The sequence below is a fragment of the Astatotilapia calliptera genome, chromosome 22 (genome assembly GCF_964374335.1).
Source record: "Astatotilapia calliptera chromosome 22, fAstCal68.1, whole genome shotgun sequence".
Taxonomy (NCBI): Eukaryota; Metazoa; Chordata; class Actinopteri; order Cichliformes; family Cichlidae; genus Astatotilapia; species Astatotilapia calliptera.
Genome location: NC_137442.1, coordinates 12191781 through 12209464, shown reverse-complemented (window position 1 = coordinate 12209464; position 17684 = coordinate 12191781). Strand labels below are relative to the sequence as shown.

Genomic DNA, 17684 nt, shown 5'->3' with positions numbered 1-17684 from the left:
TGGTAGGCTGAATGTGCTGCAGGTTCTTTTTCACCTTCAGGCTCCTTCCTCTGCTGCTCTGACACATTTCATCTCTTAGCTTACCCGAGAATACAGTTTTTAAATAGAAAGCTACTTAGAGCTGAAAGTTCTCACAGTAGCTGCAACAGAAAAACCTAAAAAACCTAAAAAACGGCACTTATTCTTTTTCTAATATGTACTCCACCATTAGACACTTTTAAAAACATTAAACAGCTACTGAAATACTGTATAAGTACAAAATTGAAGTACTTTTACTCGTTTATTTGTGTTTTCGTTCACACAAAACTACTTTCTGTCTAAAGTTTTTCAGCCGCCTCGGAGGAGTCATTTCCTAAGATTTTGCCCTTCAGAGAGCAAAGGCAGAGAGCAAATTCTCATAAACCCAACGAGCAGCTCCTCTTACAGCTGTCTGCACTGCACATAAAATTAGACCTCCAGACAGCCGTGCTGCAGACTCAGAGCAGTGGGCAAACTGGTGCTGAGATGAATCCCAGTTACAGTGACAGTGTTTACTTTGGTAAGAATGGAAAAGACTTAATATTCACCTTTTTTTGGCGGATTAGCCTTTTATTATTCAGACGTGCTGCCAGTTGTTCCATTTATTCTTCATGTTTATTCAGGAACTTGTACGAGATGCAATCAAGCTGTCTACAGAGCAGGTCGAGCGTGTCAGGCGATGGGACGTTTATTCCACAGCGCGTGCTTCATCTGCAGCGTTTGCAGTGAGCTCTCCTCGTGTGAATGCTTCTCTGATAGTACAGTGTGATGTATAACGGTCTACATATTTAAGCTTTTGCATGTTTTCAGGTAAAACGCTCAGTGGCAAGCCTTTCTACACAGTGTCAGGGATGATATACTGTGAGGATGACTTTTTGGTAAGTATGTTCTTTTAATAGGTTGTAAAATGACAAATTAACTTTATTGCCTAATCTATTTGGGTGGTGGTGTTTTCCTGGTACTCGTGGTATTTTCTGCAGTTCTCTGGAGTTCATCCATCCCCTGAAGTGTGTAACAGCTGTGGCTTTTTAATCACAGATGTGGTAACTATTAATTTATTTACTTAAACAGTACTGTGAAAAAGCATTTCCCCCCTTCCTGATCTTAGGTTTTTTTTCTATATTTGTCACGCACACATGTTTCAGATCATCAAATACATTTTAATATTAGAAAACGATACACCAAATAAATATGCCGTTTTTAAATTACCTTTTCATTTATTAACGGATTAAAAGCTGTTCAACCTTGCCTGCCCTACATTTGACAACATTTATTTGGGAAAACTAAGTTCATTTAATTTTTTTACACTCAGGCACACACAGGCACACACATAGAAATGTTTTACTCAGGTTATCTTTGGCTAATATTAGAATTTGTTCGATGATCTGAAACATGTAAATGTGACAAATGTGCAAAGAAAATTAAGAAACCAGGAAGGGGTCAAATACTTTTTCTAAGCACTGTGAGTATATGTGTGGTGTCACATGCAAGAAACTGACATTACATTGGATGATCAGATCCTGCAGGCTCGTGGGAAACCCTACCACCCATCCTGCTTTCGCTGTGTCGTCTGCAGACAGAGCCTGGAGGATCAGCCTTTCGCTGTCGACTCACACTGCAGGATCTACTGTGTCAGCGACTACCACAGGTGGATGTTTTATGTAGCAACAATAGTCCTTTTCAAGAGCAAAGGGGGAAACCCTGCCAGACAGGCTGAACAGGAGAAAACTCACACCTTTGTTGACTTCATGTTTTAACCTCTGTGAACTTTCACTGAAACTTCTTCTCGGTTTCAGGGTCCAGGCTCCCCACTGTGCTGCCTGCAGGTTGCCGATACTCCCAACAGAAGTGAGCTTCACAGAAACTATGCAAAATATTTGATAATTCAATTCACAGCAAATGATTTCACAAAGAAGCACTCTGAGTGCTTTGTTATCTCTTTTTTTTCAGGGATCCACAGAGTCTATTCGAGTAACATCCTGTGACAGAAACTACCATGTAGAGTGCTACAGGCCTGGTGTTAACCTCATTTAACAAAGACAGATTCTGTGATACTTAATAAGATACTCTAATAAAGTCATCCACTCCTGCTATTTGTTTCTCCTTAGTTTTGTGTGTGGATCTGTGTCTCCTCTGATGCACCTCCACCTGTAGGCAGCATTCGCCGCACACTAGCACCACCTTGTGTCTACATCGGGTACTACAACCACCTCCCATCTCCCGGAACTGTTCGCGATAAGCACTGATAATGGCGTCAGTCACGGTACGTGGCTTGGCTCTCTGCACTACGTCTTTGCTAAACTTTGCGTTTGTTTTCATATCCGGTGCAGATCTCATTCGGTTTGTCTCGTTTCGAGCCATTTACCATAACATCACGGGGGAGACGACACTCTGTCGAGGTAAGTTCCCGTAAGCGGCAGGCGGCCAGGAGCGATTACCAAACACTGGTGGAGGCGATATCTGTAAAACCGTTAAATACCTCATATACTTTTTGGCTATGGAAAAAATTACTGTATAGGTTTATATAAGTATAATTTAACGAATGTTAAATTCATATACGTCATATAGTTCAATTATTACGTTCTCCATATGTGCTGTAAATACCACTGGGCGGCTGTTTAGAACCAGCGCCCGGCTAGCTCAGTCGGTAGAGCATGAGACTCTTAATCTCAGGGTCGTGGGTTCGAGCCCCACGTTGGGCGGTGAGATTTTTTTTTCCTTATGTTTTTTTTAGGGCTGTTTTTATTATTAGGGCTATTTTATTCTGTTTACTAAAACAAAAATTATCATTACGGGCTTAAAAGCATAATTTGCTTATCGCCAATATCAAATATCGACCAAATGGCGAGTGTTTGAAAGCTGATTTCGGGTGAGCAGGAATACTGGGTTTGTTAATTAGATTAATTAGCTATTCGTGGTAACGTTCGATTTTCTGTTTTGTTTTTTGTTTTTTTGTGGCATTTTCAATGAGTGCTTAGGATTAGGATTGCCGTCAATGTTAAAGTGACGTTTTTTCCTCTGATTCCCCATGGCTAAGACTCCATACCATGGTCGGTGGCCCTGCGGGACAGCTCTGTTCTGAGGGCTCTTGCTGTGGATCTGGGGCTCCTGGCCCTCTTCATCGTGCAGCACAGCCTGCTGGCCTGGCTGCCTGTCAAACAGGCCCTGCAGTCAGTGCTGGGGCCCCTCAACAGGACAGCATACTGCTTCACCACAGCACTCGCCCTCCAGGTACAGCAGCGCCCTTTCTCTGAGTGTTTACTGTCACATAGAAGCATAACTTACTCCTACCTTAGTGTTAATCACACCTTTCAGTGTGCATCATTGCTCTGTTTCCTGTGTTAGATCTTGATGCGGTACTGGCAGCCTGTGACTAACGCCCCCTGCCTGTGGTCAGTGCGTCAGGCACCCTGGAGTGTCTGGTTCCCCCTGCTCTGCTTCTCGCTGCACTTCCTCTGTTGGGCCATCATCTGCAGCATCCTCATGATCTTTGATTACCCAGAACTACTGGGCATCAAGCAGGTAGGGATCAAAAACAAATGCACATGTTTGTGCTTTCAGATGCTGGAAAATCAGAGGTTGCTCAACTAAAAATACTAAAAAAAATCTATGATTACAGTTTGCTTTATTTGTGGTTGTTGATTACTGCTTGGTTAGTTGGTGTTCCTTAAAAGAATTAATTAACACCACTTTAAAATATCGTGCTGTTAAACAACAAGAAGCAAATGGATATTTACTGCACATATGCTCCCTGGCCGTTTCATTAGGTACAGCTTTTCAACTGGTCAATAACAAAAATATCTAATCAGCCAATCACATGGCAGCTCAGTGCTTGTAAGCATGTAGACATGAGCAGCTGACCTGCTGAAGTTCAAACTGAGCATCACATGGGGAGGAATTTCAAGGTTTTAATTTTCAGCACCCATCAGTATGAATCACAACCCTAATCAGAGTTTTCACTGTTGTGGCTCAGCAGGACTGAAAGATTTTACTGCAGTGAGAACTGAACCTCCGTCCCCAAATGTAAAGGCTCTCCTCCAGTAAAGCAGTGCTAGTGTGGTGCCAGTATTGCCTTGGTGCACACATTTTGATCATTTTTGAAAACCAGCGGTTATTAACATCTATATGTTTCACCTGTCACCTGGTGCTCTGGGCCTAACTCCGTATTTAATGACTCTGACCCTTTCCACCACCATCTTATAATTACATTTTAATGAAATGCCCTTTTAATAAATCAATAGAGATTACAATACTGACCCAAGTAATCTGCATTACTTAGATCAGTAACTTCGGTGCTCCCGGAGGAGAGCGTGTGTATGGGCATGAATAAACTCCATTTACTGACTAACCTCCTCCCTCAGGTGTATTACGACTGTCTCGGATTGGGGGACCCCCTCTCTCACAAGTCGCCCCGTGCTCAGCGCCTCCTGTCCCACCTGCGCCACCCGGTGTGCCTGGAGCTGGGTGTGGTGCTGTGGCTCCTGCCGGCCTTATCCCTGGACAGGCTCCTGCTGGCGGGGGCTCTGTCGGCCTACCTGGCTCTGGCGCACTCTCTGGACAAACAGGATTTAGCCTACCTGTGTGTGCAGCTCAACAGTAAGATGCAGCTCTTTGCGCAGCCACACAGAGGCAGCGCCGACGCCATGCCCAACGAGGACACTGACGACCACAAGAAGAAGTGAAGCAGAGGTCTTCCCAGTGCTTTGATCTGAATCTGTCATAAATAATGTTTTAAAACTGACTACAAAAGAGTTTCTGTAGGCCTCTTGAGCCTGATGTCTGCTGATTTTGTCATTTCAAATGTATTTTATTACAGTTTATGCCATCGTGTGAAAACACAGCCGCCCCCCCTGCTCGTACAGAGGTGTCACTTTTCTTAAAACTACTAATTTTGATACAATTAGGTTGAAACATTTTTATACTGAATATTTTTTAATACATGAAATTGTTTTACTGTATAGTCTTACTGGCTGTTACAGTGCCCAAGACAAGTACATTAACACTGTGTTTCTCTGGAAGCTAATTTCAGGTTTATCTTTCCTTTGAAAACCGACGTTTCACTGAGATTTTACACTGGTAAAAGCTTTTTTCTTTTTCTGCTCTGTGACAGAACAAAGTGACAATGTTTCTGCTACAATGAATGTATCTCCTTCAAAGCTTTTCCTCGATGGTGAGATCAAACCGATTGTTTAAAGACGTGAAGCTGAACGTATCGAACAAACTACTTTTAACGTTTATCATGCTTGATAAATAAGGTATTATCAAGGCAGCCAGTATTAGTATTAGTGGATTCTGTAATGTCTCATTTGGTATGTTTTTTTACACTAATGTTTTCCCCATGTGTGCCTTACTGTAATTACCGTGACAGCTTTCAGTATTTTTAAAAACATGTTCAATAAAAGTGGAAAGTTCACTTGTCCTGGTAAATTGTGTCTGTTTTTTAGGTTTATTTTTTATTTTTATGAGTCAAGTTTTAAGAGTTTAAGGAGCAGATGTTTGATTTAAATTGTTGTTTGTTTGTTTTTATTTAATTTTAAAGCTGATATATCACAGATGAACTACAGCTTTAATAACCGAGCCAGAAGATGTTTTTTTGTTGTTGTTTTTATTTTATTTTACAGGGTATAGATCGATATATATGCTCACTGGCCAACTTATTGGGTACACCTGAGGGATTTTTGTAATTAGGGGAAAGTTTCATATCCATCTAAACGCTCTCGTGTTGATGAATATGAATAAACATGAATAACATTTTTGACTGTATGTTTTCTATCAGAGACGCTAGAAAATAATTTTTAAAAATAAAAATGCGAATAATCAGCAATGAAGATATTCCGGTAGTTTGGGGTACACACCTCTGTCAGTGGAGCTGATCGTGTTTGATCTGCTTCAATCAAGTCCCGCTGCAGCTCTGCATGCTGACACCACATCCCGTTTCACCGCCCTCCACCTCCACCGCTTTACCAATTAACCCTGCGGGACGCGGGGGTGAGCAAAGGCGGGGGAGGGCTGGTTGGTGGCCGGGCAGACGGCTGTGTGCTTTAAACGCCTTTTCTTAGGTCCGACAATATGGTGTGTGCCACTAAACTCTCCAGAGGGAATTGAATGTAATTATCGGATTAGAGCGCTGCAGCTCTCGAGCTGGAAATATTTACAACCGCACGGAGGACGGAGGTTTTTCTGCTCTGATGTCCACTCAGGTCCCGATATCGTTTGACTGGGTCACTGATCATTTTTAAAAGTTGGGTTTTGACAGGACAGATTAATCTGTTCGTTACAGGCAAAGGAGGTTTTCCATCGTGGAGTAGACCGCTTTACGCACAAGTGGAGATGTAAAGTCGGGGTGGATGCAGTGATATTTTTGCCAAAACAAGAGTTTGGGTGAGTTATATTCAGAATTTTCATTAAATATGTTACAACTGAGGTTATGCATTATGTGCTGCGAGTTAATTCGATTACATGTGCTCTTTTATTATCCTTTAACATGAACAGATAAATAGACTGCACTGTCAAACGTGTGCTTTAATGCCTACTTGGATGTAAATTAAACCTGCTAACATGTTACCATGAGGTGTAGTTGTTCCTCGGCTTTATGTGGCAAAACTTCCATTTTTGCATGTTTATTAGAAAGAAAATTGATAATATTTTATTCTTTGCAGAGGATTCCCAGAGGCTCTGAAGAGGAACCGTTTTATCCAAAAGTGGGCACCTTTTCTGTTATGTCTGTTTCCTCTCTGCCAGAATGGAAACAACTCCTTCTGGAGAAAAAGAGGAGAGAAGAGGAGGAGCGAGAGAGGAGGGAAAAAGAGGAGGAGGAGAAGTTTGCCAGCATGCCAGCTTGGAAGCGAGGGATCATCCAGAGAAGGAAGGCGAAGCAGGAGTATGTGGGTGACAGGGAGAAGGAGAGAGACGGCTGTCTGCTGCAAGTGGATGTCAGATCTCCTTCTGATGGTCTGAGTGACACAGACAGCTTCGTAACAGTTAATCTGGGAAGCGAACTGTCGCTCAGTCCAGATCCAGGCCAGTGGCTGGATGCAGATCCCAAACTAGTGAGCCAGGTGTCTGTAGAAACAATAGTTCCAGTCCATGAAAATCCATTTATTCTCACGCAGAGTGCATGGAGGAAGAGCAGGGATGGAGAAACAGGGAACGAGCCAGAAGTTAAGGAGAGAGATAAATTAAGCCCCAGGAGTCAAGATGGGGAGCTGGGGAGAGGACGAGATATAGAGCTGAAAAAAGAGAGGTTTAGGGACTTGAGTGAGGGGAGGGAAAAAGACAGGAGCAGGGATAGGAGTCAAGGAAGAGAAAGAGAGAATAGCAGGGAGGGGTGTGAAAAGGAAAAAAGCCAGCTGAAGGAGTTGGTTAAGGATGCAGTCAGGGAGCAGGAATTTCTTAAAGTTAGAAAAGACACAGAGGAAAAAGAAACCCCTTCACCCACTTCTTCGCTTTCCCCTCTTATTCCGTGTCTTCGGACCATCAGAGCTGACAATATCATCATCATCGAGCAGGACAGGAAGGGCAGCGATGAGAGAAAGGGTAGATGGAGGGAGGCAGAGCGGGAGAAGCTCGAGGAGGACCAGCCGGGGAAGAAAGGGGTGAAGATGGACCTAAGGGAGATTCTGGCTGGAGGAGGGAGTGTCACTGAGATCCGAGCCTCTGAAGTTCTTATTATAAAGCCCTCAACCTGCCCTGAAGAAAGGAGTGCAGGGGGGAAAGGGAGAGAGGATGGGGAGATGAAGGGCAGCATGGATGCAAGAAGGGAGAGCATAGGCAGGGAGCTGAGAACAGATGTGTCCTGGCTGAGAGAGAAAGAAAAGGAGAAACCATGGGGCCAGGCAACAGTTATTAATAAAGACAGCAGAAAGGACAGCTTGGATGATAATGTTTTTGTGGAGAGAGGAGGGAGGGTCAGTCAGCTGCTGAGTAAATTCGGAGAGCACCCCAAGCCTCCATCCCGATCCAAAAGCTCCGATAATTTCCTTGAGCCAGGGAGGAGAAAATACTCAGGAGATCAGGATGAGCAGCAGTCCGAGGAGAGGAAGGCAGATGGAAAGAATACGCTGCTAAAAGGTGTCCCAAAACGCTCGTTTAGCTTCTCCGATCGAGTCATCTGCGCTAAGGAGAATGGGATAGGTGACGAAGGGTTTTACGAGAGAAAAATTCGTGAGAGGATTCACTCAGAGAGCATGGCGCCATGGGTAGATGTAGCTGCCTTAAGGAGGGAAACCACATCGAAGATGGGGTGTGCACGACTTCTAGAGAGAGACAGATTGGGAAAGCACAGAGTAAAAACCGAAGACTTTGGTATACAGCTTAAGAAAGTCGAGTTTGTTGACAGGAGGGCCGCGGAGAAGGTCGGCGATGCAGACGGGGATGTGGGGTTCACGGTGGCCTCAGTTAAAAACACGGAGGGAATATCATTTGCTAGGAGAGTGCCGATTAGGCAGGATGGGAAAGCAAGAGCTGACAGAGAGGTGAAGCGACCGGCAGGTGAGAAGAGTTTAGAAAGGGAGGTGAATGTAGACAAAGATTCAGAGGGAGGGGGAGAGATTGAGGTGAAAGTTTGTGAGAAAACAGATTCTCAAAGAGAGGATGGACTAGAGAGCTCACCCGAAACAAGCAACGTTGATGCTGAGAGTCACTGCAGACATGATTTGGCTCTTACTGAGTGCTCCAGTTTAGGCTCTACAATTCCAGACAGGGCCCTCCATAAAGGTGCAGACTGGAGACTACAAGGACCTTACCTAACACAGTCTGTTTTATCCCCACATACTGAGGATCTAATAAGTAAAATAGAAAAAATAGGAGACACAACCTTTTATAGCAACAAAGACAGCAAAGAGGAGGTGCAAGCAGCAGGATCAGAAAACCTCAGTTATGATTCGACCCCCAGATCTCCGAAAAGGAGCGCACTCACCGGGAACCCTCCAGGCCCCGTGGAGATTCAGATTCCCAGGACTGTGTTTTATGTTGCAGAAGAAGTGGTGGAGAAAATAAAGCCCGGGTGTCAACGCAGCGAGGGGCAAGACTGTCATGGAGGTCGACAGGTCGAGAGGAGGGATAGCTGGAGGATTGGGAAGCCCTTAAGCCGCATAGAGTCTCTGCGAGAGAAAATCAGACAGAGAGAGCTGGAGAAACAGCGACAGGGTGAAGCTGCAGAGATTAATGCTACTCAGACAGCGGGGGACAGGTACAAGGAGAGGGGAACTGAAATAGAAAAACAGTGGGAAGCTACAGCACACATGCAGAAGAGGCCGGCCGAAACAGAGCAGGGACAGGAAGAAGCAGCGGCGCAGACATCCGCGGCTGCGTTTGACGTCACGCAGGAAGTCGGCGTGTTGAAAACCTGCCCTCAGCTTCCTGTTTCTGTCCTACTGTCACAAACTGTCAGAGGAGAGGAAGTGACAAGCGAGTGTACCGCCAGGGCCTCCGAAGCTACCTCCGAAGCCCTCCAGATATCTGAGGATGAGGACGACCCAGTGAAACATGTAGAAGAGCCACAAAGGCGCGACTGGGGCCGAAACGCAAGCACAGAAGAAGAACAGGAGGAGGAGGAAGGAAAGGAGCTCTCTGAGGAGGAGGTAGAGGAATACACATCACCTCTCGATTCTACACAATCTCTCTCTCCTTCGCCGCCTCTTCCCAACTCTCTCGCAGCCATGAGTCGGATCTACAACTTGGAAACCGTGGGTTCGAGGTCGGGCTTGTATTTGAGGGACAGGACAGTGGACATCTCATCGTCTGTGCACCTTGTTAAAGTGAAGCCAATCATATCGAACTCACAGCAGGGGGACAACAAAGCATTTACAGGCGATGACATTAGTGGGGTTCAGACAATACAGCAGCAGATTGAGCAGTTTCAGCTGAAAGAGCAGGAAGCGCAAAACTCTTCGTCAAATACCTCCCTGAAGGACAGAGAGACGAAGGGGCAACAAAGAGTGTTAAAGCAACAGAGAAAGGACGATTTTCGGACCCAGCAGATAAAGGACGACCTCAAAGCACATCAGATAAAGGACGATGTTAAAACCCAGGAGAAGGATCAGGAAACACCAGACCTCAACCCCAAAGTGTCTTCTCATCACGCTTGTTCTCCCACACCTCAGGCCAAACAAACTATCACAGTCACCCCCTCATATCTCAGGACCCAATCCCCAGACAACTCCCTGAAAGCCACAGATTGTGCCCCGACCCCGGCTTCTTCCCCAAGCTCGCCATCTCCTGCCCAGTCTCCGAGTGTGTCTCCGTCACCCACCCAGACACCTGTGCTCTTTTCTATCAGGAGTGCCTCCGGGGGCCAAGTGAAGCGAGGCGCCACCATCACAATCACACCAAAAAGGGCAACGGGAGCCGCAGCACGGCCCTCGGCGTCCACATCAACCCCAGCGAAGACCCCACACCAGCAGCAGCAGACTCAGACGGTGTCAACCCCCGCAAAGACACCACCACAGCAGCAGCAGGGCCAGACAGTGTCAACGTCCACGAAGACAACACCACAGCAGCAGACCCAGACAGCCCCCGCTGTGACTGAGCCGGGGAAGAAGAAGTATCCAACTGTGGAGGAAATTGTGGTGATCGGTGGATATCAGAACCTGGAGAAGTCGTGTCTGGTCAAGAATAGAGGGACCCCAAAAAAGGTGAGTGGAAACTGTGTTGTTACTTTGTTACTTTGTTTTAACATGTCCCCACATGCTTTCTAAAGTTTATCAGACATACACCAACGTTTATCACCTGCTGTCACCTGCACGATGGGCCTCGCCATCAAGCCTTTTCACCGAGAGAACATCCCTTTCCACTGAGTACAGTTGCAGAGACCGACCTAAGCTGGTTAAGGCTTTATCAAGCACGACATCTTGATTCTTAGCCATGAAGTCCTCAAGTGATCTCCTTTGCCATTTGCTTATGCGGTCTCGTGCTGTGCAGATTTTTGACTTTCATCCTGTGATAACGGTTTCTACATATCACACTTTACACACTTAAGTAAAATTGTATTTGGGTGATTTATTATCATTAAAAAGAAGCATGCAAACCCACAGATGGATAAAGGAAAGTGCTTGATGATTGGTGTTAACTGGACTCACTCATATGCTTCATAGTCATCTGCAGAGACGGTTGACAGTAATGTTGCAGGATTCACTGGAGAGAAAAAAAAAAGCTAAATAGGAAGCCGCAGTGACAGACATCCTCTCTCTATATAATTTTTTTTTTTGCATTTTCTCTACCTACATAACATGACCTTTTATCTCTGTGAATACATGCGATACCACACCTGCGTCCACAGTGGACCTGTAAATTAATTTTCCTGGAGTTCATGTTAAATGTTCTGTTTCCTCTTTTTAACTTCTGTGAATCCGAGCAGGAGGGGGAAGGCAGAGTTGCTAAGCAGGGCAGCAAATTTTTTTTTTTTTTCACCATCCTGCAATGATAAATCTGGCTGTATTGACAGTTTTCACTGCCTATTAGAAGAATGTGATTGGTGGTAACCCCCTTCAGTCTGCTTCCTCGTTCCCTTGTACCAGTTCAGTTGTTTCTGTTGAGTCAGCTTCTCACACAAATCTCCCTTTGTGTTTTCTTGGCTGTGTCCTAGCAGGGGTTTGGTAGTTAGACCAGAGTCTTGGCAGACAGTTTTTGACCACGCTGCCCTCCCACTGTATACAGCTGACAGCAGGCCGCCAACTACAAGCTCGATGTGCGTGAGATGGGAAAGAAAGCGAGGCAGGGTTTTGCAGACAGATCAAAGGGCGGCTCACTGGCAGAGAAGTCGCAAGGAAGGAAAACTGACATTTTTGACAGTTATACTGAGAGGATTAAAGTCTTGTTATTTGGTCTGATAGAAACTCCCTGTCACGCTGCATGTTTTTGCTCACTTCCTCTTTTAAGACTTCCTCCAAGCACGACAAAGAGCCTGACACAGGGAAGTGACGCGGTGCCCATTTTTAAATTGCCAAATGCGACTCTGATGCTCAACTGTTACATTACCGGACCACCTGTAACCTAAAGCATGAAAATGAAAGTTCCCAAATAGCATTACTGTGGCCTTTAATTAGATAAATAATCATGCATTCTCTGCATGCATCTCTATAATAAGTTGTGTAATCCCTGCCTGCATGTGTAAGCACCGCCCTCCTTAGCCTCTGTGAGTGATGACCACTGAGTGATTCTCTGACCACCTGTCGCTCTCACGTTGATGCCCTACAGACAGTTTGACGTCAGGCTTCCTTCCCTTCCCCCCTCCAAGCCACGCCATCATGTCACAGGGCAAGAGGCTCATCTGCTATCTCATCTAAGTTTTCTTTTCATATGTGCACTTTTTTTTTGTTTTCTAGCATAAAATATCTCCAGAAGTGGTAGATATCCTTCTTTATGCTGCTAAGATGTGGCCTTAAACATGGCTGTCACATGTTATCAAATGGAGCAGTGCACTTTTGAGAATCTGAAGTCAAGTATTACTTGATAAACTTTCTTCTTTATGGCTCTTTTTTTTGCTCTTTTCCCATCCCTGTGTCGCCGGGTGCCTCTGCTGTCCCGCTGTGCCTGGGTTAATCTGGTTCAGGGAGGAAGGATTAGCCTACTGTGCCTCAGCATGCCAGCTTCTCTAACCCAGAGCTGTTTTGTGCTCCGTCCACATTTAGTGCAAAGCCGTTATCGTGCACATCACGTCTGCGCTTCTGGGTGTGTTTGCTGCACGTTCAGGCTTCAGAGCTGAGATGCTGTCGTTATAAAACGTGCTGTGTGGGGATGCGCTGGCGTTTTACACCACACCGGCCTTCGAATAAACAAACTCAAACACCCGTCAGGCCAGGCGGGGGCCTTGTTCTCCTTTTCAGCAGTTTAAGAGAAGTGGCAAACCAAAACTTCAGTTTCAGCTTCTTAGGCTGAATATGCATCAGAATTAGTTATCAATGAGTGCACGAAGGGTTCAGCCAGTAAGTCCTTCTACAGACGGTGTATTTCTGCTGTGTTAAGCCCCGTTCTGTCACTTAAAATTACACTGACAGCATCAAAACCTCGCTGACACTGAAACCTTCTCCAGATCTGCAGTGTGTTTACATGACGAACAAACAGCTTGCTAAAGGAACACCAACATTTTCCCTGTAATAACCCCACTTTTACTGCAGCATTACTGCAAATCTGTAATGTGAAGGTTTTTGCTACAATACTATATTTTTTAACAAGCATGTAAAACCGTAAATATTAGCTTAAATGTAATTCATCAAAAGCATAACCACGCCTTTCTGTATTCACTTTTGCAGGGGAAGGTGTGTTTTAATGAGGTCAAGCTGGAGCAGGTGTGTGAGTACCCATCGGAGGCCCTCATGCAGTTCTTCAATCCCCACTCTCAGGACCTGGGGAGCGCGGAGAGGCTGCAGGATGAGGAGGTGCAGGAGGAGCAGGGTGACAGGGAGGGGGGGGCGGTCGTGGTGAAGAATACGAGGAGTACGGGAACTGCAACGGGACCGCGTGTAATAGATGTGAGTCACTTACCCCCACGGCTCAGAAAACATAACGTTTAGTGAGGTCTTTTTCAGCCTTACTGACACCCTGATAAACTCTGTGGGTTTGGATTTCATGAAAGATAACATGCTGAATTTTGGTTTATGGTCAGAAGAAGGCTGAGTGCCTCAAGATAAGGCTTGAGCTTGTCTTATAACTCGCAAATCCCAAACCAACAATGTATTGATCCTAACAAGAAAGCCTGACATTATGCTTCTTCATTGTTTACCACTGGCATAAAATTCATGATGTTTCCTCAGTAGGAAAAGAATGGGCACTGTAGTTTTTCTGAGAGACTCCAAATGTGTACAAATTCACAAATAAAAATACTTGTGTGCTAAAAACCACAGTGCCCAGCTTTTTAGGAAATTTCTGAAGGAAAAATGGTGACTAAATGTCTCTTCAGTAATGTAAAGATGTCTTTATATGAGTCTGAAACCAGATGCTCATTTGTTAATGTTTTGTCAGTCACATGTTGTTACCACAGGTGATGGTCCCTTCTGTAGCATCAGTTTGTTCAGAGCCATGTAATAACAAGATTAGTTATTGTAGGGTGACCAACCGTCCTCTTTTCACTGGACATGTCCCCTTTTCATGTTCTGTCCGGTGCGTCTGGGGGGGATTTTCGAGATTGATAAAAATGTCCGGGTTTTCCTATATTCAGACAGAGGACCCATGTGTGACGTCATTCCCGAACTGCTGCTTTGTGAGCGCTTGTTCTGCGCTCACAGATGGGACAGACAGCACGCAGCAATGCGCCTAATGATGTTTAAAAGATCCCAAAGCGCAAGTGCATCTTTTCAGACGAACCGCAAAAGAAATTTCCCTCGTACCGACCCAGTACTGGTAATTTTTCTTATGCAGATGAGGCGTTATTTCTGTACCATTATTTAATTCCAGAGGCTTTTAAGTTATTTTTTTGCACTTGTTGACTTGCAAAAGCCTCTATGACATATTTTATTTTGACAATTCATTAACCACACAGAGAAGGCATCGTTTAAATATGTTAAATATATTTCTTTAAGCAAGTTCTTCATGAGTAGCCAAGTGTCCTCTTTTTTAGAAATCAAAATATGGTCACTCTAAGTTATTGTTCTATTAAAATAACATACATACACATTCCTTGTAATATTGTTCGTCCATGTTTGCTGAATTACTACCCTTAGCATTTTGTCGCCAATATTTACATAATATTATTAAATAAGATTTACTGAAGGGGCAAAAAGGCTTTTCAATTTAGCTAGCTGCTAGCTTTGCTGCTAAGGGGAGAGTGACGTTAAAAATATACATTTCTAAACATTTAATAAATGCTGGCAGGTCATTCTTCTGTACTGGAGACATGTATATTTCTCCTGTCACTGTTGTGGATTTTACATAATTTCCCTAGAGTTATTGAAAAATGTTTCTAGGAGTTATTGTGCAAACTAGCAGTTAGCACACTAGCTGCTAGTCAGCGCATCTGTTAGCTTGGTTGCTAACCTAGCAGTATATCATTTTTGTTTAGTTTTTTTTTTTTTTTTTTTTTTTAAAATATATGAACTGTCTGCAAGGGTAGTTAGTCCAACAGAAGAGGAGGTTAAATGAAGGTTAGAAAATATAGGAAATAAAAATATACCTTAACTGTACAAACTGACCAAATTTGAATATCTTGTAAACAGCAGCTGGTTGGAAATGAGGGCAAGCTTGGTAAAATGAAACTTTTGCAAATAAAAATTACAAAGAAATGGTTAAGATTTTTAAATTCAATGCTACTGTAAATACCAGAGAGCAAATGGAAAGGTAAAATTGCATTTATGGCTCTCACAAAGCTATAAATGTTACCTTTGGTGAATGGGAATACCTCAAAATACAAACTAAAATGACATAAAGATCCTAGATTCACCATATTTACCTTCCATCTCCGTCTCTATTTTTCAGATGAGTCTTGCCCTCGATAGAAGCCAGTCACCTTCGCCAAAATTACCCATCTGATGAGGTCACCACCATTTTATTGAACAATAATGTTGTTTTTTGGTCTGTTTTGATCATTTTTTAATTGTGTTTGTCATTACTTGTGGTGTTTTGTTTTCTCTAGTATCAGGATGAATAAGGGACCAAATAATTGTGTTTACTTCACGGATAAAGTCACCTAGTTTATTTTCAGGGAAACTGAGGGAAAGTGACATGAATGTAGTAGCACGTAACCCCTCAGCGGTGCACTGCTGGGTGATGAAGGATCACTTGTCTATGCAATATAATGAAACAGATAAGAGTTATATTTTCTAGGTAATATATATATATATATGATAGTTTCTTTTATGTTAATGTCCTTCTTAATTTAAGTCAGCACTGCCTCATCACAGAAAAAGAAGAACTCTTGATGTTTGTATCATCTGACTTCATGTGCCTGCTGGAATTGCCCATACAGATGATCTGAAGATCTGTTAATGTGTTTTGCTTGAAGCCTTTCAGAAAACGCTCCTCTCAGCAGGTGTTATGTGTTGCATGAACGGGTTTTGGTGCAATGTGTGAGGTGATGAAAGTTTTAATTGTTTTTAAATTGGAGTTAAATGGAATTTTATTGTTGCATGAACAACCGCTGTGCAAAGAATGGTTTTGTATTGTTATTTTTCTCGGGTGGAGGTGGAGACTGAGAGGAAGTCCCTGAGAGGACAAAGAGCAAACTGAAACTTCATATTACAGCTGATATCTGACTTTCAGCTGTGCACCATTTATAATCTTGTTATCTTTTGTAATTGAGCGTTTTGATTGGTAAAAGAAGTTGCAAATTCTGTGATTCTGTGATTGAAGAACCTGACTTCAAAAGAAAAAAAACTAATAAACATTACTGAAAAGTGTGTTGGCTCCTCTTTTTTTGTCTGGATACAAACAGACTTTTTATCTGCTTTTCCGTGTCCAATCGCAGTGGTTCCCCTCAAAATGTTCTCAGGAAATCAATTACAATATCGCCTACATAAATACATAAGTTAATAAAAATATAGTATTAAGCATTTTGCTCAGTAAATAATCTCCTCTGTTTCACTTTACCTATGCTGGAGTTTCCAGTTGTATCACATGAGCTTGATAACAAATTTCACACTTTTCTCAATGCTGTAATTTCATTTTCATTTGGATTACACTCACTCTCTCCTTTGGTGTTAGTACTAGTGCCAGCACCTAGTTAGACCCCCTTTTTGCCTTTAGGACTGCCTTAATTCTTTCACTCAGTTGAGTTTGCACATCAGTGATGAGCTTTATGATATGGTCAGTAGATGGATACACTGTGGTCATAAAGGGACGGACATGGTTAGGAATAATGCTCAGGTAGACTGTGGTGTTTACATGATTCTCACAGTACCAAAGAACACAAAGTGGACCAAGAAAATATATCCCACACTATTGCACCACCATCACCAACTCAGCTGTTAACACAAGTGACACATTTTTATGTAGCCCACAATTTGACTCATGTTTCATATATTAAACTCGATCAATTTGGTTTATTTTATTTTAGAGCTGACTCCTTTGATACCACTTTGGTGCAGTTATTAGTCTACTCGTTTTACTTGCTGGACTCAGTTCAGTTTCTAATATCTGGAAATGTTTTCTTTTCTTTTTATTAGTTTCAGTGTTTTTTTCTTTTGGTCTTTTTAGTTATTATAATATGGAATATGGTATTTGTCATCGTTGTGGTCTCTGGGTCTTGAACCCAGGGCTTTGAGTTTGCTGTCAGTTCATTATTTCTTCTGGAATTTGAGAAGTAATTTAAGTTCATTGTTTTCTGTTAATAGTGTTTGTATTTCCTGGCGATATCTTCTGATGCCTGGTATCGGTTCCTTATTTGTTTTGGTTTTTTTGTGCCTGCCCATATGGAAAAGAAATAGTAAAAACTTATATGTGATTACTCATGAAAGTGGCCACTTTCATGAGTAAATCATATAAGGCTTACATGATTTACTCATGAAAGTGGCCACTTTCTCATTACTTTCATACATTGTTTTAGAGAGTATCCAAAACATACAAGTTTCATTATGTAATTTTTCAAGGGATCTTATATCTGTTTTCACTCTTATATGCTTTTCATACAAGTTTCACACAAGACAGATACAAACTTTATAAGATTTATATATATCTTTTCCATATGGGTGTAGTCCTTTGTTTGCTTATGACTTTTGGTTTATTTGCTCTCTTTTGGT

The 17684-nt window shown here is 43.1% G+C and overlaps 3 protein-coding genes and 1 non-coding gene across 5 annotated transcripts; all 4 read left to right on the top strand.

Moving 5' to 3' along the window:
* The first annotated feature begins 329 nt into the window (after positions 1-329).
* limd1b (LIM domains containing 1b) lies at positions 330-2111 on the top strand. The gene is made up of 7 exons (XM_026156001.2): positions 330-538; positions 642-743; positions 829-896; positions 999-1061; positions 1536-1666; positions 1815-1866; positions 1969-2111. The coding sequence occupies exons 1-7, from the start codon at positions 505-507 to the stop codon at positions 2050-2052; spliced, it is 534 nt and encodes a 177-aa protein (XP_026011786.2). The 5' UTR covers positions 330-504; the 3' UTR covers positions 2053-2111.
* A 117-nt stretch (positions 2112-2228) lies between these two features.
* On the top strand, positions 2229-5431 carry nrm (nurim). Its single transcript, XM_080295843.1, has 4 exons — positions 2229-2417; positions 3056-3249; positions 3364-3540; positions 4380-5431. The coding sequence occupies exons 1-4, from the start codon at positions 2267-2269 to the stop codon at positions 4698-4700; spliced, it is 843 nt and encodes a 280-aa protein (XP_080151969.1). The 5' UTR covers positions 2229-2266; the 3' UTR covers positions 4701-5431.
* On the top strand, positions 2648-2720 carry trnak-cuu (transfer RNA lysine (anticodon CUU)). Its single transcript has one exon. It is a non-coding gene; the product is annotated as a tRNA-Lys (tRNA).
* Positions 5432-6161: 730 nt separating the features above from the next.
* Positions 6162-16346, top strand: ppp1r18 (protein phosphatase 1, regulatory subunit 18). 2 transcript variants are annotated; one of them, XM_026155999.2, is made up of 4 exons: positions 6162-6399; positions 6678-10652; positions 13269-13487; positions 15427-16346. In XM_026155999.2, the coding sequence occupies exons 2-4, from the start codon at positions 6738-6740 to the stop codon at positions 15478-15480; spliced, it is 4188 nt and encodes a 1395-aa protein (XP_026011784.2). In that variant the 5' UTR covers positions 6162-6399; positions 6678-6737; the 3' UTR covers positions 15481-16346. The 2 variants fall into 2 exon arrangements, with proteins under 2 accessions (XP_026011784.2, XP_080151968.1); XM_080295842.1 differs by having other exon boundaries at positions 6296-6399; positions 6760-10652.
* The last annotated feature ends 1338 nt before the right edge of the window (positions 16347-17684 follow it).

Coding starts and splice junctions, on each gene's coding strand:
- limd1b (XM_026156001.2), top strand. CDS start 505: ATGAATCCCAGTTACAGTGACAGTGTTTACTTTG. Junction 539..641: donor CAGTGACAGTGTTTACTTTG/GTAAGAATGGAA, acceptor ATGTTTATTCAG/GAACTTGTACGAGATGCAAT. Junction 1,667..1,814: donor TGTGTCAGCGACTACCACAG/GTGGATGTTTTA, acceptor TCTCGGTTTCAG/GGTCCAGGCTCCCCACTGTG.
- nrm (XM_080295843.1), top strand. CDS start 2,267: ATGGCGTCAGTCACGGTACGTGGCTTGGCTCTCTGCACTACGTCTTTG. Junction 3,250..3,363: donor CCACAGCACTCGCCCTCCAG/GTACAGCAGCGC, acceptor TTCCTGTGTTAG/ATCTTGATGCGGTACTGGCA. Junction 3,541..4,379: donor AACTACTGGGCATCAAGCAG/GTAGGGATCAAA, acceptor CTCCTCCCTCAG/GTGTATTACGACTGTCTCGG.
- ppp1r18 (XM_026155999.2), top strand. CDS start 6,738: ATGTCTGTTTCCTCTCTGCCAGAATGGAAACAACTCCTTCTGGAGAAA. Junction 10,653..13,268: donor ATAGAGGGACCCCAAAAAAG/GTGAGTGGAAAC, acceptor TCACTTTTGCAG/GGGAAGGTGTGTTTTAATGA. Junction 13,488..15,426: donor CGGGACCGCGTGTAATAGAT/GTGAGTCACTTA, acceptor TCTATTTTTCAG/ATGAGTCTTGCCCTCGATAG.